This window comes from Dermacentor silvarum, chromosome 1 (genome assembly GCF_013339745.2).
Source record: "Dermacentor silvarum isolate Dsil-2018 chromosome 1, BIME_Dsil_1.4, whole genome shotgun sequence".
In the NCBI taxonomy this organism is placed as follows: Eukaryota; Metazoa; Arthropoda; class Arachnida; order Ixodida; family Ixodidae; genus Dermacentor; species Dermacentor silvarum.
In genome coordinates this window covers 441,866,363-441,890,947 of record NC_051154.1, presented here as the reverse complement: position 1 = coordinate 441,890,947, position 24,585 = coordinate 441,866,363, and the positions used below count along the sequence as shown (strand labels likewise).

General features: G+C 47.2%; 1 protein-coding gene across 1 annotated transcript in view; it reads left to right on the top strand.

Annotated features, from left to right (window-relative positions):
- The window catches only part of LOC119437733 (collagen alpha-1(XVIII) chain), a 288,239-nt gene that overhangs the window by 134,678 nt on the left and 128,976 nt on the right, over positions 1-24,585 (top strand). Inside the window, exons 4-8 of the mRNA XM_037704702.2 lie at positions 3,684-3,753; positions 18,920-18,958; positions 20,890-20,936; positions 22,072-22,134; positions 22,909-22,995. Coding sequence (XP_037560630.1) covers positions 3,684-3,753; positions 18,920-18,958; positions 20,890-20,936; positions 22,072-22,134; positions 22,909-22,995 — 306 coding nt within the window. The remainder of the gene's footprint in view (positions 1-3,683; positions 3,754-18,919; positions 18,959-20,889; positions 20,937-22,071; positions 22,135-22,908; positions 22,996-24,585) is intronic.

The window sequence follows — 24,585 nt, the reverse complement described above, 5'->3', positions numbered from 1 at the left end:
CTATACTGAGAGTGCAGTGTGTTCGGGCTTGTAGTGCCCGGACAACACGTTTATAGATGGGCACGTTTATTTTCCTTACAATTTCACTGCTGCTCTAACAGATTAAAATGTGCGGATGCACAGTGAGTACCAATAACCCGCGTGCACGGCACTTAGTGGGCGATTTAGCGCGCGACGCACGACATTTAAGGTAGTTGTGAAAACAAAAACATATTTTCTAAATCTGTATTTTCAATGGACCAACGGAAAGATATGAGCTAGCCTGCACGAGGACGTTCTTACGCCAAAAAATCTTGCAAGAGCAGGTGCCAGTGGATCCTTCTGTTCGGCATATTTAGCGAAGATGGTCGCCCATGGCGAACAGCACTTTCGAGCGAAAGACGTAGTGAATCTGACCTTTGCTATTAACGTTAATGTTCATTAAGCACAGGCAAAGAACACCAAAGTACTGATATACACTACAGGAGGTATCGTTGTTCACACTATATACCAGAGGGATATCCATATGATTAATTAAAGTTACATTTGCCTTCGAAAATGACCGAAAATAACCGGTATGTAGCGTAATGCTGGGCACTGCATTACGGCATCCCCATTGTGGATTATTACGCCAGTCCCCAATTAGGACAATTTGCCAGCGCTAAGCACAGCACAAAGATTTTGTGCTTTGTGGTACAGGTAGTACAATTAGAATTAGCTCTCTCTGGGAAGAGGAGTATGACGATAACAAATTCCTCATAGCGAACACTTCTTACGCCTCAAAGCAGTTCGCTGCAGTAGAGATCGAGTATATTAGCTTAGTGGGCTGTGTTCTTCAGCGCCGCAGGGCATGTCGAGCGAATGAGCGTTCAAGGCCACTTGCTTTGCCTGTGAGCCTCCGTGCACCCTTTAACGAAGTTTGAAATACCAATCTAATGAAGTTAACTGACGGGACTGTCTTCTTGAATGTGTAGACAGCGAAGTCAACTCACCGATCGCATGTGTAGATAGTTTAATGCCGGTATTTTTTTAGCTTATAAGCTGCCATTTGCCTTTGGGAGGAAACTGTAGTAACTGACGCGGACTGCCACACACGCGTCCTGCTATTTACAGCCCTTCTTCTGTGCCTTGAAGAAATCGGAAATGAAATCTTCAGGAATCGCAATTGAGATTTGGATAGCGCCGAGATATTTCCTGGGACAAACAAAGCATGATTCAGACCTGCGGTGCGTTTTTCAGCCTATCTATTTATCGTCTCCTTTCAGTTCTTTACGAGACAGTTATGTATGCTCTAAGCCATAACCAGCCTAAGAACAACGCGACTCTCAATAGCGTACTGAAGGGGGAAAAATACATACGAAGTCACATTTTAAAAAAGTGAGTGGTAATTTATTTTACGTTTGAGTTTAACAAAAAGCGGATGTGGTAGGTGGTGCGCTTGCAGTGTTCTTTTTGAATGGAAATTTAAGAAAATGCAGCAAGTTAGCAAGCAAACAAAAAAAAAAACTAGATTCTGTGCATGCTTTATTCTATTACGTATAACTCATTTAAAGTGCTCTTAGCGTTCACAGTCGTATTAGGTGCTGTGGTAATGGGGTGGAGCGTAGAAAACCTTTAGTCTTCCGATGCGCAGCTGCCGTGAGAAACGACGCTGTGTAAACCGATGATAACCCAGCGCGGTATGGCGTGACAAGATATATAAAGTTCGTATTTTGAGATTTTCTGGTCACTCGCAAACCTGGGGCACTATAACGTAAAGCTATTCGAAACTGTTTTTATTCCAATCTCCTGACGTCAAATTTACGTAACCACCAACACAAGCATCGGGCCGTGACTCACGGCGTTATCTGAACAACCCAATCAAACACTCTCCTCGTTTATAGGAGGTCAGCTTTGTTCTCTTTCAAAACGAATACCATTGCCTGCACTGAGAGGTGTTTGTATCTAATTGGCAGACAAGAGGCGAGGAGCACGGTCTAGTGGAGATGGTTTCGATGGGGCCGAGCCAGAACAGTGAAAATAGATAACTGCATGAAGAGGGTGGTGCCGCGGTTTCTCCGATTGGTCCGCTTCGCCTTACTTAGCTTGCAGTGGCTGGTCGAAAATTGCGGCGTCCTGCAACGGAAAGATAAGAATGCCGCTAGAACGGATCCTCAGCACGGAAGAGTTGGCAGAGCGATGTCGTATATGTGCCGAAATGGCTCGATAACGTTTTACTGCCACGCAAGAAGGTTTATCATGCGCAAATAAATACATGCTCACCGGCAGGTGCGAGTAGCGAGGGCCTGCGTGATCGGCGGGCAGCCATCTTCTATTCCTTTCAGAACGGGGCAGTTTTGACTATTCAGAAAAAAAATCTGTTTTGTTGGGCATATTAATGCATTTTTTTTCGCGTACACGCAACTTTGACGCGGTGAGTTTTCACGATATTGTGAGGTTGCGTGACAGACAGGCGAAGTGAGCGCAGCCCGAAAACATTGGACCAATAGCAGAGGGCTTATGGTGAAAAGGCGTCGAATAAGGAATAATTTATTTTCTTTTGTGTGGTTTAATCGTGCATAATCAGTCTGTACACGTTATATCAGATAGGGATGCTATCGTGGTTTTCGTGCCGTCGCGTGACAGACAGGCGAAGTTGGGAGTCGCCCCAAAATGTTTTGACCAACCGTGGTGGGCTGATTGCAGAACTGCACTAGAAAAGTTTTGAATAGCTTTACGTTACAGCGCCCCTGGGCTGGTATTTTGTAGCGATGCGTTATGCTTTATTTTATACTAGTCTTATCATGCACCGCTCACGGCTGGCTGATCCCGTTGATAACGTGAGCGGACCGTCGCTCTGACCACTGACCAAGCGCGAAAAGGTATTAGCATCGGAAAGCATCGCTACAAAATACCGGCCCAAGTCAAACCCGCTAGCATTCCCGGCGTACTGCCAGGCTCTTGTTTTGTAACCAGTTCAGAAGGCACGCGTTACGTCCCCCTCTGAGAGCTAGGGCGCTAATATTTTCAGGAATGTCGGTGTTTAACACGGTTGTTCTGCGCGGCTTCTAGAAGGGAGTCTGGCCCCACGGTTAAAAATCACGGGGCGATTTCATAAAGCATTTCGTTCATGTATGCTCTCTGCCATTTGCCTTTCGCTAATTACTCCAGCATTTGGATTGCCTGGAATTTTCTCTTACGAAAAATTCGAGCGTAAGGACGTTTCGTGAATACGGGCCCAGAGTTCTGAGATTTTGTAGTAGCGAAGGCTACGCTCCCGGTGTAATTGATGCGTGTTGAAGGGTAACAGAATGGGACCAAAATGTATGAGGTGCTGTCTGCGAGTCTCAAATGTGTGCTTAAGCTTCGGTAACCACGGCTAGTCCGAAGATGGCAGATGAATCCCCCAACTAATCCCTCCTAACAGGGTAAGGTATGTGTATGTTTTCGAGTTTAGTTTTATAGCATCTTTGAATCCTAGTCAGGATAACGCAGTCTGACACATAAACCTTGTAGTTGCTTTCACGTCGCAGCATAAGTGAAGCCCATTTGTTGCTTCACGGTGATGCAGCGGAAAAAAAGAAATCGCGCTCTGGAGTAATCTGGATTATGATCTGTCCAAACTACGCTCAACGAGACAAGTGAAAAACGTATAGCGTGAGCGTCAGCATGTCAAAAGAGGAAGCGTACCTTCAATCTTGCCTTTTCCCTCTCCTGTTTCGCAGTACGCCGAGGAAGATTCTAAGGATCCCAGCATCTTTGGCTCGGACTACGACGAAGGAAGCGGAGATTTCGGTGAGCTGCGCGGTGTTGCTGCATTCAACCTTCTCCCTCACCTCTCTGCGAATTTTCCCGTTTCGGTATGGCCAAAGATACGTTTTTATCCAAATTGAAATCGAAGCGCTTTGGGCAAACATACAATGCAGTTAATGACTCGCATCAGACTGGCCTAGGCCATTTACTTTCCGCGCGACCGTTAGGCAACCTGCAGTATATACGCCAACGACCGCTTTATGCGTTTGGAATGACGAAAAGTAAGATATAAACTCAATAGCTTAGCTGGTCTTTTCCAAATTTCATTATTAAGGTGGGTCACTGTCGATAAGGCAAACAACCTGTCAGTATATTAAATGATGTCTGATATGATGCCCCATCTGATATAACGTGTACACACTGATTATGCATGATTAAACCACGCAAAAGAAAAATAATCATTCCTGATTCGACGCCTTTTCATTATTAGCCCTCTGCTATTGGTCCAATGTTTTCTGGCTAAGCCCACTTCGCCTGTCTGTCACACGACGTCACAAAACCGCCAAAACTCACCCCGTCAAAGTGACGTGTACGCGAAAAAAAAAAATGCAATAATATGCCGAACAAAAGTGAATTTTTTTCTGAATAGCCACAGACTGGCCCGTTCCGAAAGGAATAAAAGATGGCTGCCCGCCAATCGCTCAGGCCCTCGCTACTCGCACCTGCCGGTGAGCATGTATAGTTTAGCGCATGATAAACATTTTTGCGTGGCAGTAAAACGTTATCGAGCCCTTTCGGAATGCATACGACATCGCTCTGGCAACTCTTCCTTGCTGAGGGTTCGTTTTAGCGGCATTATTATCCTTCCGTTTCACGTCGCCGTGATTTTCGACCAGCCACCGCAAGCTAACTAAGGCGAAGCGGACCAATCGGAAAAGCCGGCACCACCCTCTTCATGCGGTCATTTATTTTCACTGAGCTGGCTTGGCCCCCTCGAAACCCTCTCCACTAGAGCGTGCTCCTCGCCTCTTGTCAGCCAATTAGATAAGAAAAACCGCTGAGTGTAGACAATGTTGTCGGTTTTGAAAACGGACAAAGGTGACCTCCTATAAACGAGGAGAGTGTTTGATTGGGTTGTTCAGATAACGCCGCGAGTCACGGCCCGATGCTTGTGTTGGTGGTTACGTAAGTTTGACGTCAGGAGTTTGGAATCAAAACAGTATGGAATCATTTTTCGTTATAGCGCCCAAAGACACTTCATCTTTGGGCGAATTGCGATTTTGTTGAATTGATTTATTTAAATACTCATCTATTTGTCACCATCGATGATTGCATCTAAATGTGTTGTGCAGCGGCGTAGTAGCGTACTATAATATTTCTTTTTTTTACTATATAGACGGTAATACTTAACAGCTCAATCTCTCAATGTGCATGTAGTAATTGCGGCGTTGTTATTTTTTTTCTCGCTGTTTTAGTTGTCGGAATCGTACGACATGTTATCTCTTTTTCGCTGTTTATCAATAACAAGCTGCCAAGTTGATCCAAATGGAGTTCTGAATGGTAATCACATGTTAGATGACATTAATAAGCGGCTCTTACCCAAACATATACTTGAAGTTTCTCAGAAGGGAGGAAACTTTCTGCACTCAAAGTGATGTCAATGACTAGTCATTTTCAAATGTTCCTATTGGATTCGATTTGAAAATATCGCTTTTGAAGCACCTCCTAGTAAGCCCGCACACACACACACACACACACACACACACACACACACACACACACACACACACACACACACACACACACACACACACACACACACACACACACACACACACACACACACACACACACACACACACAAAGAAAAAAGTAAGCCAATCCATTTGCTGGGCATATCATAAGCGAATCCGGCCGGTTAATGGAAAAAGCACCGGCGAACGAAAACCTTTGTCAAATGGGCATCCAGTTTTGTTAAATTTGCCCTGTTAGGTCGCGATAGAAGTGGAAGCAGTAATTTCTTTTCACAAAGGCATGCTACAGCATCAAATGGTCCACATGACCACTTTCAAACGCAGTGTGAACAAAACAAATACGTGTAACACACCTTCACAATATATATCAGTCAAGTTGGAACGCGAACATACACGCACACTCATGCACGCACACGTAGATGCCAACAGGACCCGTATTCACAGGGCCTTTCGTTCGTATGTGATATTCGCCATTGGCTATAGCCACCTTCGATAATAAGATGTCGAGCATCAGGATTGGCTGCAATTTGCCCTCTCGAAAACTTCTAGCATAAGGACTTTTCGCGAATACGGGCCCATAATTTTAGCAGAACCCGCGTGCCGCTACTATTTTTTTACCTAAACTCGTACATACCTGCGTACATACATACATACCTGGATACATGCCTGAGTACATACCTGGGTGCATACCTTGGTACATACCTCGTACTTACCTAGGTGAAACTTCTAAGAGAGCGAACATTCTTTTTGCAACATTGCGAGTAGAACTGGGACCGTATTCATGATAACCTCTGGGGCTGGAATTGTTCGCGAAGAGAAACATTCCGCCAATCCTGATGCTGGAGCTATTATTATCGAAGGTGGCTATAGCCAATGAACAGGGTAAACAAAGACGGAGGACAGAGACGCCACGTAACGTACACTGCGCTGAAAAAAAGACACTTCATTATTATTATTATTATTATTATTATTATTATTATTATTATTATTATTACTACTACTACTACTACTACTACTACTACTACTACTATTGGGCTTGCTCTGTGTCCGAAAAGCGCTTTACCACGCAGCCCAAATGTTAGTGTTTATTCTTGAAAAATGTTTATTGCACATTTGGCTACCGCTCAGATGTTGAAGCACAGGTCAACTTAATTACCGATTCCTTGGTAAGACGGAGTTGACTGGCATTGGGGACCACGGAGACCTCGTTAATTTTTACAGGCTGCGATTACAGTGCCACGACGATTATATGTGGCTCTTGTTTGGTTCCGAGCACAGGATAACTAACACGTACGACGGAGTCCGCAATAAGAACGAATAATAAGTAATAATAGAGTTCGATGCAGGTTTACACGCATAGTTAACTCCCGCGAGACTCTGTCGCGCCGCACTGTGAAAAAAAAAGTAGGAAGATCGGGGCGCAGCCACTGTGCACCGCACTCTATCGTGTCACCAATCGAGTGCGGGTAATAGGAGGGGCGTCCGACTTCTAAATTTTTTGAATGCGCAATCTTCGAGATCGGCTTATATTGTTACACCGCACTTATTTTTGGGATCGGCCCACATTATGACGTGTTAATTATTTATAATAATTTGTTAGGTTTTACGTGCTATTATATCGATCTCATTATGAGACACACCGTTGGGGTAGGGGGACGGACGTCTGTGACGTAATGATTACAATATCTGGCTTCTGCCCTAGAAGTGTTCCGTTCGAATCCATCCGTTAGACAATTATTTTTGTTTATTTATTGAAGGAATCACAGTTTCGCCGCGCAGGTATGAATGCGAAAGCAGCATGTTAAAATGTTACACGAAGTGAGGCCCGTGGCTTTAGCGGCAGTACATATGAATTGCAGTAAACCTAAGCTGCCCAAGGAAACACGCGTGGCGTGACGTGCGCAGACGCACATGGACAGAAAGAACTCGACGACCGCGAGCAGCTTAGGCGAGAGCTACAGTGTCCTGTCGGCGTTGTCGTCTTGCGTCGGCCTCACGTTCCCGTACGGCGGCATACTCACGGCGGGCACGATGTGTGCATCAGGTTCGCGCTTTTGAACTGCAGGGTGTTGTCGACTCTGCAGCTTAGCCTCGTCCTCCTGTTCCAGCAGCGTTGCGCTGTAGCGTGCGCCGCACACGCAGCAGCACATTATTTCCGCAGTTGGACCAACGGAGTGGTCTTGGCGCGTATGCAGTCACGCTCTGCTTCAGTGCGGTTTGCGTTTCGCTGAAGCTCCTTGGCCGACGTTCTGACAACACGCGGGGGCATGTTTGTGCGATGTGAGGGACGCGGTGCTTCAGTGCGGAAACCATGCATTGTCAGGGACTATTCGAGCTATCCTACCATGGATTGGAGCACGAACACACACGCACACACACACACACACACACACACACACACACACACACACACACACACACACACACACACATATATATATATATATATATATATAAATATAAATATATATATATATATATATATATATACAGTGAAGTAGACGCGCGTCTGAAGCGGTTTACTGACGTCTCGACCGGGGTCCGGCCTTCATATTCTGATGAAGGCCGGACCCCGGCCGAAACGCCAATAAACCGCTTCATACGTGCGTCTACTTCACTGTGAATATTTACCCGGACCCAGAATCGCTTTTTTTTTTCTGGTATACAGGTGTTTCAGCGAACACTTTCAAAAATCCTTAAAGGTTGCCTGTGGCAGATAGCACAATTCTAGTTCATGAGCTGGTCTACTCGAAGAGGCGGACATTACTTGCACAAGAAATTGAAATGCATAATCGAAGAAGTAACAAAAATTCACTAATTAAGGTTTTAACTAATTACCTCATGGCCCATATTGCAATTTACAAATTGTAGCCGTGGATTTCGCAAGGCGGATCCACTTGGAACGAATTCTTGCGATGACACCAGTTTCGAGATAATAATTCCCGAACTTTGCGGAGAAATGCATTGGCGTTCCAGTTAGGTTTTTAACAAAACGTCGCTTTTTTGCATTGAAGCACAAAATTAACTGGAACGCCAACGCATTTCTCCGCAAAATTCGGGAATTAATATCTCGAAACTGGTGTCATCCTGCGCATTAATTATAAGTGGATTCACCTCGGGAACTCCACAGCTACAATTTGTGAATTGCAATAGTGGCCATCAGGTAATTAGTTAAACACTTAATTTAAAAATTTTGTTAAGTAGTCGATTATGCATTTCAATTTTTTGTACAAGTAATGTCCGCCTCTTCGAGTAGACCAGCTCATTAACTAAAATTGGGCTATCTGCCATAGGCAACCTTAAATAAATTTTGAAAGTGTTCGCTGAAACACCCTATATATATGAAGCAGTAATTATATATATGAACGAGAAGAAAGGCCCGATTTTTATTAATCATAGCATAAGTGGCCAACAAACAATGACACCAAGGACACCATAGGGGAAATAACTTGTACTTACTAATTGAATTAAAGAAATGATAAATTAATGGAAACGAAATTAGTAAGTACACGTAATTTCCCCTATTGTGTCCTTGGTATTATTGTTTGTTGGCTATTTATGATATACGCACGCACGCCCACCCACACACACATGTATATAATATATATATATATATATATATATATATTGTCACGTAGCAGTGACGGTAAAGAAAACAGTCGTAAAACTGTATGGCGAAACTGGTGTTTTATTGGGCGAACCTGTGCCCCCAAAAGCAAGCTACACACGAAGCACAACGAAAGCGGCGAACACAGTCGGCGGTCGTCGAAATCTGATCAGCGGCGAGACGCGTCGGCTTTTATACCTGAGTCATCGAAGGTTCCAGATTAATCCCTGATGCCCGCGTGTCTTCCAGAAAGTTCTAGACAATTCGCGTCGGTCACACAATCAGATAACATAAGCGTTGGTGAAAACAGGCAACGAAAAGAAGCATCGATAACGTTCTAGAAACTTCCGATACAGGCGCGTCCTGCGCCGAGCGATAACGTTTAACATTTGTTAGCCGGTGGAAAGCGGCCACTGGTGAAAGATAAACATGTATACGTGTCAATACCCTCCCCTTAAAAAGCATCGTCCCGATGCTACAAACACGAAAGCGAAAACAAAATCACGCGTACAGAAAGGGACAAAAATAACAAAGCACCAAAGGACCTAAGTTCGTCAGCGGGCGTAGAAAGGCTTAAGACGCACCACGTGGATGACTTCAGGTCGTGCGCGGCGCCGCTGTGATTGCGAAATACCGTCTGGCACGACCTCATAGTCCAGTGCGCCAATGCGTCGGATGATCTTATATGGTCCGAAATAGCAACGTAAGAGTTTCTCGCTAAGTCCTCGTCGGCGTATCGGAGTCCAGACCCAAACACGGTCTCCGGGCTGGTACTCGACGTAGCGTCGTCGAAGATTGTAGTGTCGGCTGTCGGTTCTCTGCTGGTTCTTGATGCGCAGGCGGGCGAGTTTTCGACCTTCTTCGGCACGCTGCAAATAGGTGGCAACGTCGAGATTTTCTTCGTCGGAGACATCCGGTAGCATGGCGTCAGGCGTCGTTGCCGGTTTCCGTCTGTAGACCAGGTTGAACGGCGCCATGTGCGTCGTTTCTTGCATGGCCGTGTTGTATGCGAAGGTCACGTACGGAAGGATGGCATCCCACGTCTTGTGTTCGACGTCGACGTACATTGCCAGCATGTCGGCGATGGTCTTATTTAGGCGCTAGGTGAGGCCATTCCTCTGCGGGTGGTAGGCGGTGGTCCGGCGATGGCTTGTCTGGCTGTAGCGCAGGATGGCTTGAGTTAGTTCAGCCGTGAAGGCCGTACCTCTGTCGGTGATGAGGACTTCTGGGGCACCGTGGCGCAGGAGGATGTTCTCAACGAAGAATCGGGCTACCTCGGCGGCACTGCCTTTGGGCAAGGCTTTTGTTTCGGCGTAGCGGGTGAGGTAGTCCGTAGTAGAGCACTGCACGGGCTCGGGCTTACCCGAAAGCCCGGGCCGGGAAGAGCAGTTTTTTGACGGGCTCGGGCCGGGCTCGGGCACGGCGTGTGTTTTTTGACCCGGGCCCGGGCCGGGCTCAGGTTTTTTGATGCGGGCCCGGGCCGGGCTCGGGCTTTCTGCGAGTTATTCTCGGGCTTCTCAACTCTGAAAAACATGTATTTTTCGGTCTCGGGCCGGGTTCGGGCCGATTTCGAGCCGGGCTCGGGCTGGGCTCGGGCTTAAGGTAAAGGGGTGGCGGGCCGGGCCGCTAACGTAGATTATTTCCGGGCCCGGGCCGGGCCCGGGTCTCGCCATAAAAGTTTTGATCGGGCTCGGGCGGGCCACCCAATGTAAAAACGGGCCCGGGCCGGGCCCGGGCCACAAACATCGGCCCGTGCAGTGCTCTAGTCCGTAGCTACGACGATCCATTTATTCCCGGACGTCGACGTCGGAAAAGGCCCCAGTAAGTCCATCCCGATCTGCTGGAACGGTCGGCGAGGTGGCGCGATCGGCTGTAGAAGTCCGGCTGGCCTTGTCGGCGGTGTTTTGCGTCGCTGACAGTCTCGGCATGTCCTTACGTAGTGGGCGACGTCGGTAGAGAGGCGAGGCCAGTAGTCTTTTTCTTGTATCCTCGCGAGCGTGCGGGAAAAACCGAGGTGTCCAGCCGTTGGGTCGTCATGGAGAGCTTGCAGAACCTCTGGACGCAATGCTGAGGGTACCACGAGGAGGTAGTTGGCTCGGAGGGGCGAGAAGTTCTTCTTTAGGAGAATGTCGTTTTGCAAGAAAACCGACGCCAATCCTCGCCTGAACACCTTCGGCACAATGACGGTCTTGCCTTCCAGGTTGTCTACAAGGCTCCTTAGTTCGGGGTCGGCTCGCTGTTGTTCGGCGAATTCGTCGGCACTGATGGGTCCCAAGAAAGTGTCGTCATCCTGGTCGTCTTGTGGCGGCGGTTCTACGGGGGCGCGAGACAAGCAGTCGGCGTCAGAGTGCTTTCGCCCGGACTTGTAAACTACGGTGATGTCGAATGCTTGAAGTCTAAGACTCCATCGTGCGAGGCGACGTGATGGATCCTTCAAGTTAGCTAGCCAACACAAGGCGTGGTGGTCGCTCACAACTTTAAAGGGCCTGCCATAGATGTAGGGACGAAACTTTGATGTAGCCCAGATGATGGCGAGGCACTCCTTTTCTGTTGTAGAATAATTTGCTTCCGCCTTCGATAGCGACCGGCTAGCGTAACTTACAACCCTTTCTAGTCCGTCAGTCCTCTGCACAAGAACGGCGCCGAGTCCTACGCTGCTTGCGTCGGTGTGGACTTCGGTATCGGCGTTTTCGTCGAAATGCGCAAGTATTGGCGGCGATTGCAGGCGTCGCTTTAGTTCTTCAAATGCTTCGACTTGCGGCGTCTCCCACGTGAACTCGACGTCGGCCTTCGTGAGGTACGTCAGTGGCTCGGCGATCCGTGAAAAGTCCTTGACGAAGCGCCTGTAATAGGCGCACAGTCCAAGAAATCTACGCACTGCTTTCTTGTCGGCCGGCGGAGGAAAGTTGGAGATGGCTGCAGTTTTCTGAGGGTCGGGGCGCACTCCAGACTTGTTGATGACGTGGCCCAAGAACAAGAGCTCCTCATATGCGAAGCGGCACTTTTCTGGCTTTAACGTTAGTCCGGAGGTTTTGATTGCTTGAAGAACTGTTTCAAGGCGCCGCAGGTGTTCTTCGAAGCTTGAGGCAAACACAACGACGTCGTCCAAATAGACGAGGCAAGTCTGCCACTTCAAGCCTGCCAGTACTGTATCCATGAGGCGCTGGAAAGTCGCAGGTGGCGAAAAAGGACCAAACGGCATGACCTTGAACTCGAACAGTCCGTCTGGTGTTATAAAGGCAGTCTTCTCCCGGTCCCTCTCGTCGACTTCGATTTGCCAGTAGCCGGTTTTGAGGTCCATCGATGAAAAATACTTTGCGTTGTAGAGTCGATCAAAGGCGTCGTCAATCCGTGGGAGTGGGTATACGTCCTTCTTCGTGATCTTGTTGAGGCGACGATAATCGACGCAGAAACGTAGGGTTCCATCCTTCTTCTTCACTAATACCACGGGGGACGCCCACGGACTCTTGGACGGCTGGATGATGTCGTCGCGTAGCATTTCGTCGACTTGTTGCCTTATGGCTTCGCGTTCGCGCGCCGAAACTCGGTACGGGCTCTGACGGAGTGGGCGGACATTTTCGTCGGTTATGATGCGGTGCTTGGCGACAGGGGTTTGTCGAACTTTTGACGACGACGAGAAGCAGTCCTTGTATTGCAGGAGCATAGCTTTTAGTTGTTCTTTCTTATGCCTGGGAAGGTTCTGATTGACGTCGAAAGTTGGTTCAGGTATTATAGCCGCCGTTGCAGGTGCACTGGAATCCGTGAAGGCGAAAGCACTGCTCGCTTGTACTATTTCGTCGATGTAGGCGACCGTGGTGCCTTTGTTAATGTGCTTGATTCGGGGCTGAAGTTCGTGAGCATCACCCTTGCTTTTCCTGCCCGCAGCTCAGCTATGCCTCGAGCGACGCAAATTTCACGGTCGAGCAGTAAGTGATGATCGCCCTCGATGATGCCCTCCATGTCTGCAGGCACTTCGGTACTGACGGAAATCATTACGCTGGAGCGAGGCGGAACGGTGACTTGTTCTTCAAGCACATTCAAGGCATGGTAACTTATGCTTGTATCCAGTGGTATCGCCTTGTACGTTGAAAGCGTCATCGACTTGGACCTTAAGTCGATGACTGCACCGTGTTGGTTTAGAAAGTCCATGCCTAGGATGACATCCCTGGAGCAGTGCTGCAGGATTACGAAGCTCGCCGGGTAAGTGCGGTGGTTTATCGTGACTCGCACTGTGCAGATTCCAGCCGGCGTTATTAGGTGGCCTCCCGCTGTCCGGATATCGGGTCCTCGTCAAGGCTGTTGCTCGGCGGCGTGCTGATATCTCGTCGTGATGATTCGCGAATCGTCGTCGTCGTCAGCGGCGGCGGAGGATCTTCGGCATTGCGTCGTACATCAACCGCACCTCCATCGGTTGCTGCTTTTAGTTTTCCGGGTAACGGCTGGAAGATCGGCCCCGGGTGGGACCGGTGCACTGACGGCGATGCGGCGAGATGTAGCGACCTGGTGACGGCGAGCGTGAGGGTCGTCGCGGTTCCCACTGGACGCCGGCGAGGTAGTCGGCGATGTCGCGCGGTCGTTCACCCCGCACTGGACGCGGCGCGTTGACGGCGAACCCTCGTAGGCCCATCTCGCGATATGGGCATCGGCGGTAGACATGGCCGGCTTCCCCGCAGTGATAGCAGAGCGGGCGCTGGTCGAGGGCGCGCCAAATGTCCGTCTTCCTTTGGTAACTGCGCTGGGCGACGGGCGGGCGTGCTGGCGGCGGCGGCGTTGGACGACGGAACTGCGGCGTTACGGGGCCCTGGCGCGAGCGCGGAGGGGGCCTTGACGACGGGCGACGGCGGCGTAGGTCATCGCTACCGGCTCGGGTTGCGGCGATTCGGGAAGTCCTAACGATTGCTGGATTTCCTCCCGCACGATATCGACGATGGAAGCAACTTGAGGCTGCGACGATGGTAGCAACTTATGCAGCTCTTCGCGTACTATCGCCCTGATGGTGTCTCGTAGGTCGTGGGAGAGTCCTTGGACTTCGGCGTACTGTGGCGTCGAACGGCGATTGTATTGCCGGTTGCGCATGTCCAGTGCTTTCTCGATCGTCGTAGCCTCCGAGAGAAAGTCTTGGACTGTCGTTGGTGGATTCCGCACCAGTCCGGCGAATAGCTCCTGCTTAACTCCCCGCATGAGCAAGCGAACTTTCTTGTCTTCTGGCATAGCGGGGTCGGCGTGCCGGAATAATCGAGTCATTTCTTCAGTGTACATACCGATGCTCTCATTCGGGAGCTGTACATGGGTTTCCAACAAGGCTGCAGCTCTTTCTTTACGGACGACGCTCGTGAAGGTGTCCAGGAATGCAGCTCGGAACAGGTCCCAGGTTGTTAGTGCACGCTCCCTATTCTCGAACCAGGTTCTGGCGAGGTCTTGAAGCGAGAAGTAAACATGGCGCAGCTTGTCGTCGCAGTCCCACTTGTTGAACGTAGCGACCCGGTCGTATGCCTCCAGCCAGCTTTCGGGGTCTTCACATGGCGATCCGCGGAATGTCGGCGGCTCCCTGGGTTGTTGCATCACGATTGCAGATGTTGGCGCAGGGGCTGTCATGATAGCTGCTGCCGAGGTAGTGACTTTTGTCCTCTTGGTCGCTGTGGTCTTCTCGGGAAGAAGTCCGTACTCCGGCAGAAGTCCTTGCTGCCTACGGCTAGCTCGCTGGTCCTTGGCGACGTTGGCGCTGTCCTCCGGTTTCGGGCTTGGATCACGGCTTTGCGGGGGCGTTCGCTGCATGAACGCACTAGCACCTCCACCAGATGTGACGTAGCAGTGACGGTAAAGAAAACAGTCGTAAAACTGTGTATGACAAAACTGGTGTTTTATTGGGCGAACCTGTGCCCACAAAAGCAAGCTACACTCGAAGCACAACGAAAGCGGCGAACACAGTCGGCGGTCGTCGAAATCTGATCAGCGGCGAGACGCGTCGGCTTTTATACGTGATTCATCGAAGGTTCCAGATTAATCCCTGATGCCCGCGTGTCTTACCAGAAAGTTCTAGACAATTCGCGTCGGTCACACAATCAGATAACATAAGCGTCGCTGAAAACAGGCAACGAAAAGAAGCATCGATAACCTTCTAGAAACTTCCGATACAGGCGCGTCCTGCTCCGAGCGATAACGTTTAACATTTGTTAGCCGGTGGAAAGCGGCCACCGGTGAAAGATAAACATGTATACGTGTCAATATATATACAGGGTGTTTCAGCGAACACTTTCTAATTTATTTAAGGTTGCCTGTGGGAGAAGCAAAATTCTAGTTAATGAGCTGGTCTACTCAAAGAGGCGGACATTATTTGCACAAAAAATTGGAATATATGATTGAATAATTACCAAAAACTCACTAATTCAGTTTTTAACTAATTATCTGATGGCCCATATTGCATTTTACAATTTTAGCCATGGAGTTCTCAAGGCAGATCCACTTGAAATTAATTCTCAGGATGACACCAGTTTCGAGATATTAATTCCTGAACTTTGCGGAGAAATGCATTGGCGTTCTAGTTAATTTTGTGCTTCAATGCATAAAGCGACGTTTTGTTAAGAAACTAAGTACGCTGTAAAATAATTTACACCCCTAAAAGTGAAAAGGGGTGTAAATGTGTCTATAACTGAAACGCTTAGGGTGATTTATATAAGTAACACCCTAAGGGGGTGATTATAGACACATTTACACCCTTTTTCACTTTTAAGGGTATAGAACGTTAATGCATTTCTTCGCAAAGTTCGGGAATTAATATGTCGAAACTGGTGTCATCCCGAGAATTCGTTCCAAGTGGATCCGCCTCGCGAACTCCACGGCTACAATTTGTAAATTGCAATATGGGCCATCAGGTTTAAGTTAAAACTTCATTAGTGCATTTTTGTTAATTCTTCGATTATGCATTTCAATTTCTTGTGCAACTAACGTCCACCTCTTCTAGCAGACCAGCTCATGAACTCGAATTGTGCTATCTTCCGCAGGCAATCCGTAGAAATTTTGGAAAGTGTTCGCTGAAACACCCTATATATATATATATATATATATATATCCGGAACATCTAGGTGACCAGACATACCAGGGGCACATACCGAGTATTACATATCGGCTCACATATTTATGCTGCAGTATCTCCGGGATCGGCCCAGGAAAGAGGTCAGAAACATACCCGATGCGGAAGAATGGTGATAGCTCGCCAAGAAGGCATTTGTTCTTAAAACGGTAGACACCTAGGGCGCTAAAGCGTAAAATGATTCCAAACCGTTTTGATTCCAAACTCCTGACGTCAAATTTGCGTAACCACCGACGCAAGCATCGGGCGGTGACCCGCAGCGTTGTCTGAACAACACAATGAAACACTCTCCTCGTCTATAGGATGTCACCTTTGTTCGCTTTCAAAACCAATAACATTGTCTACACTCAGCGGTTTTTCTTATCTAATTGGCTGACAAGAGGCGCGGAGCACGCTCTAGTGGAGAGGGTTTCGATGGAGCCGATCCAGCACAGTGAAAATAGATAACCGCATGAAGAGGGTGGTGCCGGCTTCTCTGATTGGTCCGCTTTAGCCTTACTTAGCTAGCGGTCGCTGGTCGAAAATCGCGGCGGCGTGAAACGGAAGCATAAGAATGCCGCTAAAACGGATCCTCAACAAGGAAGAGTTGACAGAGTGATGTCGTATGCATGCCGAAAGGGTTCGATAACGCTTTACTGTCACGCAGAAAGGTTTATCATGCGCAAATAAATACATGCTCACCGGCAGGTGCGAATAGCGAGGGCCTGAACGATCGGCGGGCAGTCATCTTCTATTCCTTTCGGAACGGGGCAGTGTGTAGCTATTCAGAAAAATTTTCAGTTTTGTTCGGCATATTAATGCATTTTTTTCGCGTACACGTCACTTTGACGTGGTGAGTTTTCGCGGTTTTGTGACGTCGCGTGACAGACAGGCGAAGTGGGCGTAGCCAGAAAAGATTGGAACAATAGCAGAGAGCTACTGGTGAAAAGACATCGAATCAGGAATGATTATTTTTCTTTTGTGCGGTTTAATCATGCATAATCAGTGTGTACACGTTACATCAGATGGGGAGCTATTGCGGTTTTCGTGACGTCGCGTGACCGACAGGCGAAGTTGGGAGCGGCCCGAAAATGTTTTGACCAATTGTGGAGGCTGATTGCAGAAATTGGAATCAAAACAGTTTGGAATCATTTTACGTTATAGCGGCCCTAATCCAGCAAGTCCTCGTAGCAGCGCTTGCCAATTCCTGGCTCGATGTACTGAGCATTTTCGTACTGGTCTCTGATACGAAGGCCATATACATTTACTATATAAATCCAGCTGCGTAAAGGGCAGTGCGATATGAACTTCGATAGGGATCGTGCAGCTCGCGGTACTGTGCGGGTCCGTTCAGCACATATTAAACTAAAAATTTGTTTACAGGATGCACCACACAAAGAATCTGTGGCCCGTGATAAGCGGCCAGGTCAATTCGGCCAAGTTCGGCGACACGCTAGCCATGTGGATGCGCACGGGGACGCGCGTGTCACGCACTCGACTCACTTGAAGAAAGCCGGGTCTCCCCGCGTGGGCGGAAAACGGCGAGTGGCGCTAAGACTATGCCTGCTGAATGTTGGCGTTAAAGTTTTGGCCTGTCTTCATGGTACCCTAATGTAGTCCCGCGGTCATTAAGTTTTATTTTCTATGGCTGTGACTTTCATGCTCATTGTCTGTAGCCCGAATGCTAGGACAGGAGCACGCCGAAATTGAAATCGCAACGGTTTAACGCGAGAAGAAGCTGCCTGGCGACCGGCCCTGACAACGACTCGAAAAACGCTGTCACGCCACGTTCGCAATTTTTGCATATGCTCCCTAGGCTCCGCAGCTGATGCTATGCACGTAAAAAAAAAAAACAAAGGTACACGTAGGAAGGAAACGGCGAGAACGGACTCGCGAGGCAGCGGGTCAAGCCCCTGCGATACCCACTTCTGATACTGTGACGCAACGTCTCACGTGACGCACGAACGCTGCCTTCAGTATACGTTTCCTAGTAGCCTCAGAGAAGCATACTTTGTTTGTCCTTCATTATCAGTTTCTGGCCGATGGATTTTTGCGTGTGTGAGGACTGATATTGGGCTATGCGCCGATGCTGTTACTGCGAATATAGAAGGAGGCTCCCACCAGAAGGCTTCCACCGTCGCACCGTTTGTCTAAAACTTGGGTTGCGTGCAGCGTACACTGCGCCGCTTTCTTGGTTCCAACAAACTTTAACACCGAAACACTCATCTTCGCAGGAAAATTTGTTAAAATTTTAAGTTATGCGCAGCCAAGCGGGACGTGCATGGGATAGAGAAAATCGCGACTGGATTCTTAGATTATAGCATAAGATGATTAGAGTTATCTAGAGCTTCAAGAAAATGCACTTGAAGTGATGTCTTTAGATACGAAGAGCCCGCATCGTTGAAGCGCTGTTAGAAAATAGTTCCCCCGTGTACTTACATTGAGGTGCACGTTAAAGAACCCCAGGTTGTCCAAGTTATTCCGGAGTCCCCCACTATGGCGTGCCTCATAATCAGGTCGTGATTTTGGCATGGAAAACTCAAGAATTAAATTTTTTTAAATAGTTGCACATATGACTCTCTCGGTCCTTTACTTGGCCCGGACTTTTGTCGCCATTCGAGAGTGCGAACTGTTGCCTCGCTTTTGCCATGTAATGAGCATTTTCTGTGGATGAAGCCTTTCTTGAACACACTTTCAGACGCACTGTTTCAACACGTAAACTGCTCTTTTATTTACGTTCTGTTCGTATTTTGTTTCTCTACACTCGCGTCGAAAAAGACAACCTGCCACCAATTCCACCACCCCTGATACCTTATGGTGAGTTTATACTCATTTTCTATTTTATGTTTGTTTTATTTAGTTTTCACACCACGATGCGAGCAATAGCAGCCGCAGCCGGCTATCCTAGTTGTTTTGTTTGCGCTTTAACCCTGAAATACTTTCAGTTGCGCATTTACAGTAACGATGGTTTTGTTGCCGAAGTTGTGCGGCCGACCACTACGTGGCGGGAGGATGACAGCTGTACGATTCAAATGGTAAAAAAAAGAAAACTAATACTTTTTGAGAAGACTTTCCTGACTTGTTGATAAGGACGCGACACTGTTTTATAGTCGTGCTTTTGTTATGTTTATGGCGCACAGCAAAGGTACCCTAATTTTTTGCGGAAAAGCTCAATTCGAGGCTGTGTGGCAGCGCCTGTCTGTTTTAGATGCATGGCAGATAAACGCACTCAAGTATTATACAAAGTTGATGTAAAGAGCTGCTATCGCTTCCCGCAGCGGCGGCTGCTGCTGCTGCTACTGCTGCTACTACTACTACTACTACTACTACTACTACTGCTACTACTGCTACTACTGCTGCTACTACTACTACTACTACTACTACTACTACTACTACTACTACTAATAATAATAATAATAATAATAACCACTCAAATGAAGAGCAAGAGTATCCGTGATCTGCTAGTGCTCACCTGCTCGTGCTCGTTATGACCGGGCATGGTTGCGCTTGAACTTGGAAGCACAAGCACTCCCAAGCTTGGCCTTGGGATCGGCCACCTTATTTCGAAACTGTGATAATAAATAAAACAATCGTAGCGCCATCTGGCGGGTGCAATATTCATATACAGATGATTTGCCTAGATCCTAGCGGCGCATTGTGGGTGGTCTCAGTAATACTACTCGATGGGGTACTTGCAGTTTTGATGCACAGTTCGTTGTCGAAGCTATCATTGCGAACTGTAGCTGTACAATTAAAAGTCATCGTACCTGATTTTACAAAGAAAATTATCAGAAGCGAACAAAAACCGCTTCGGCAAACTATAGTAGCAGCTTCCCGGGCGCTGTGTTGTGTCTTTCACCGTCCGTTGTCCTTTGTGCGCTGTTACTACTTTAAAAATAAGGATCAACGCACTCAGCTCTCGATTCTTCTGCAAAAACAAAGCTCAGTAAAACAGCACTGTGCGTAATCTTTCGCTCGCGACTATGGAATCTATGGCGTCCATAGATTCCATAGAATCTATGGCTATGTAACCACGGCGTCACTTACATGCAAATTAAAATACCCCCTTTCCACACAGTATTTTTGGTTAACCTGTTCATATGATTCCGATATTTTACGCTGGAGTATCTGTGTCAACTCTAACCTATCTCGCTGCATGTAAGTTCTGTTTAGCGGGAAAGCAGTGGAAAGCAGAAAGCAACTTTGTAGGGAAGTTCGATAATGCATGTTATGAGCTCTTACGAGCCGCTTGCACAATTCATTTTTCAGTACGACGTCCACTGCACTAGCCACTGCATAATGCATATTCGTCGTGCAGCTGGCCAGTTCCCTTTACTTTTTATATCATTAATAATCCTCTATCCCCCTTTCTTATCTCCATCACCACACTCCCCCTCGCAGGGAGTATTGCAAGGAAAGTATGTGTATATAATGCACAATGGTAGACATGTCATACATTTCATTGTGTGTAATGACTATTCAGATACTTGGAGAAATTTGATGAGCAAGCAATTTCTTTGATTCTGGCGGGGCAGCTTGTACCAGTGTGAAAATTGCTGGCAAAAAAAAGCAAGTGGCGAAGGTCTTAGTGCAATTGCGTGGCCAGTGTCAAGACGCCATCTCTTGTACAGGTGTCGTAAGCCTGGGTGCCCCTATTATAAAACTGCCTATTACCTTAGGGACAGTACCATCAAGTGAAACCTATTTTCCTCTGAGGGCGGCGTGCTCACGGCGTTATCATTTTGCAGGAATCATGGCGAAAGCAGCTGAGGCTACAGAAACCTACGAAGCCACGGTAAGAAGGTCATTCCAATGTAAATCCTGACAAGCTCAGACGATAAAAGAGAGACCTGCTCTCGAAAGTAACAAATACGGATCTCAGAGGCTTTGGTTTTGTTGGCTGCATGTGGCGGAAGCGATTGCTTGAGCTGGAACATGTCATAGTCGTGATGTTTTGGACACCACCTGTTTCCAAAAGGAAAGAGGTGAAATCGATATATTATTGCGGCCCAGAATGGGCTAGGCTTCAGGACCCGCATTAAAAATAAGTTCCTAGATTATAATTGTTCGTCGGAGTGAATCCCAGCCAATCCTGATGTTCGACATATTGTTAACGAATGTGACGGGCCAATGGCAAAGAACACTTTCGAGCGAAAAGCTTGGTGAAATAGGCCCCAGGTTCCATGGGGGAGGATCGCCACGGCGTTGTGCGGGTAGTGTCGGCGTTGCAGAAAAGTGCGCGGAGTGAATGCCCAGTAGATCAAAATAAATTTGGAAACCTTGGCCGAAATAATGTTATTTCTCTTCGCGTTTCGTCAGGGGTCCAAGTGGCGCTCTCAAGTTGCTTCGACAATTGACAGATCTTGAACGATGGATGATAAAAAAGAAATAGAATCAAATGGGAGAAATCATTCCAGTATACCGTCCCTACAATACACAACGGGCTATGTCTCTTATAGCTCACTGTGTAGCTTTGGAAGGCGTTTTCAGACGTGATCGATTTGTCATCAGAAAATTTGAAGGCAATTTATTAAAGCAGCCATGGAGTTCATCCGTGTCGTCAGTCCCCCTTCAGGGTGAAACATTGTAATTTTGAAGCCCAAATGAACTTTATCATTTTGTGTATTTCTCTAAACGGTCTCTACTTGAGTGCACAGATACTCCTCTTGAACAAAGGAGTTCAGGTTTCTCTAGAGCATATAAAAATAACGAGTATTTGCTTTCCGAATGAAATTCTTCAGGAAAGAACCGATACTTCATCTTGCAGTCGAGGAACTTGTCCTACTCCGTTTATTTCGTTTCGTACTCAATTCCTTAGAGATTGGTCGAAGTGCAGCAAATTTCCTTTGGATGTATATTTTAGGACTTCACTCAGTTGCCTTGCCTACGTGGATCTTTTCGCTTAAGTTTACTTTTTCTTTCTTTTAAAGACTCCAGAAACGCACTATGTCGACAGGACGTCTGCAAAAACGGAATTTGACGTGATTTCAGAGGTAAGCATCCTTTTGCACTGAAGCTGTTAAGGGGAGTTCCACAGTCGCTTTTGGGCGGCGGTGTAGGCCGGCGTGCGGCGGGTGCTCGGATATTATATGTTATTTTAAGAACACACTAGAATCCCAAGTTTCTGCCTTGAAACATAATTATCGATGATTCTAAAATAAAAGTTGCTTTGCCGTACACCGCATTCGACAATTCAACTTGTTTGCGCAGTTTTCCTAATAATCCACAATTTTTGTTTCTGGCTTTGCGTTTTAGCGGCTCCACATTCGAGGTCAGCTCCAAGTTTTTACGGCTGCAGTGGCGAAAGCTGACGGTGTGTTGCAGCAATGCAGCATCCGTGGGAGCCGTCGCTAAGAACAGCTAGAAAAAAGATGCGTAGTACTTCCGAAGTGTGTGGGAACACACTGATTCAGCATTGCTGTCATTAATGTATCAGTTTCTATGATTGGCATACAATTTCAAAGCGCCTTTTTTATTTTGCATGTCAATATGAAAATATTAACGCGCATTGATCTCACCTCTTCCAGTCGTACTTGCTGACAGAATGCTCAACTCCGCCGGTCTCTGTGAATACCGAAACTTTTCTGTGCACACCAAGATAAAATTAAAAAAAATAATCTTTACTATTGATCCCGAATCGATACTGATGTCGTATTGATATCGAACTTTTTCTGTGCACACTGAAATCCAATTCTTAAAATAATTTTAATATTGATCAAATGAACTTCTTTTGATCTGTTCTATGCTTCGGTCGCGTTGCTTCCCAGCTGGACATGTGCTACTGTACTGCCAACTCCACTATTGCCCGGGGTCCTGCTGGCCAGGATGGCAAAGATGGTCCTCCCGGCTTGCAAGTAAGCGAGATAGGTGGTCGGGCAGCTTCTGACACCTACGGCTGACAGAACCCCAACCGCCCCTTTTAATCTTCTGAGCGGAGGACAGTATTTAGCAAAAGGCGCGCACAAGAGTTGCTTATGTGATCATTAATTGATTGACTTATGCTGTTCAGTACCTTCTTGAACAATGCGTCATGCCATCTGATCTTTCAGTAAGGGACTGTCATGTCCCATAAAAAGAATGCGTAAAGGTAAATTGGCCTCACCTGATCAAGTGGACTTCTCCACTTCATCAATCAAGTGCACAGTCATCAATGCTTCTTCGCGTAACTTGTGGTTATACTGTTTGCCATTACCGTTTCATAGCCTTTGCAGAGTGGCGGATACTCGTGTGTGTAGGTGGTTTATCATTTAGATGAACAAAGCGAAGTATGTTGACCTTACCGAAAGCGAGCATGCTTATCAGCTTTCCACGTCTGCCCATGGAGATAGGTGGTGTAGCCTTTTTCCTCCCTTTGTGTCCTTTAGTCGTGCTTCCAATTCTTCCAGGCTAGCGGTATACTACATGGATAAAAGAAACATTCCAACATGTTACGTCCCCCCTTCAGTGTATTTTGTGCATACGAACTAATTAAATCGGCATGTTCAAGCATATTTACCGGAGAAACTCTCGCCCTTTCTCACTATATTTTATAATTTTGATGTCCTTTGCAATGGAGCTAAGGCATTGTACGAAGTGCCGTTATATTCAACGGCGATCACCTCTGCGTCTCACGTACTGGTCGTAAAATATGTTTATTTCGGGATTTTGTCTCGCCATCAGCACGTAGCGAATTCGCATACGTGCCCTCCATGTCGCCGCAAACACGTTGAGCCTTTTATCAATGTTTTTCGGTACATCGGACGTGGCAGAATGTAGTACCAGTTCTATGATCTCTTTATGTTTCAACTTCAGACGGTGTGTAATTAGACGCTGACGACGGCGCCAGACAACAGCGTAATCATAATAGAAATTAGCACCGCTTTTTATGTGGTTAATGTCACGAGCCGACTGAATCACGGCTCATTTTCTGAGTTGGCATGCTGATCCCATTCTCAATCAGCATCCTATTTTACAGGCCATTGCAGGGAAAGGGTTCTGACAGTGATGCTCAGTTACAGCTGTCCGCCGTCTCCATCCTCGTGAAACTTGATACGCATTAGATGGCACGTTCTTTTCGTTCGTTTCAAAATGAATTCGAAAGCGATTGCGTAAAATATTCATCCCAGATACACAGTCGGGGGCATGCGGAATCGTGTAGAACGTGTTAAATCATTATCTTGCTGTCAGCTTTCGAGAAAATTGGAACCAATTTTATATGTCACGAAATGACTGCTGCGCCGTCACATGCGATGAAAAACACCCGTGAAATACGTTTCGAATAGTCCGAGTTGTCGTGAAAGCAGACCTACCAAAGCTTGGTACGCCTTCACCTCGGTGTTCAGGACAAGAAAAGTTGTTTTTATGGCAAGAAACTTAAGGAGTGTGTTACCTTCTGCACGCATATGAAGATGCCGCGATGTTAAATTTTTTTCGCATTCGTAACATAAATGTTAGTAATACAAATC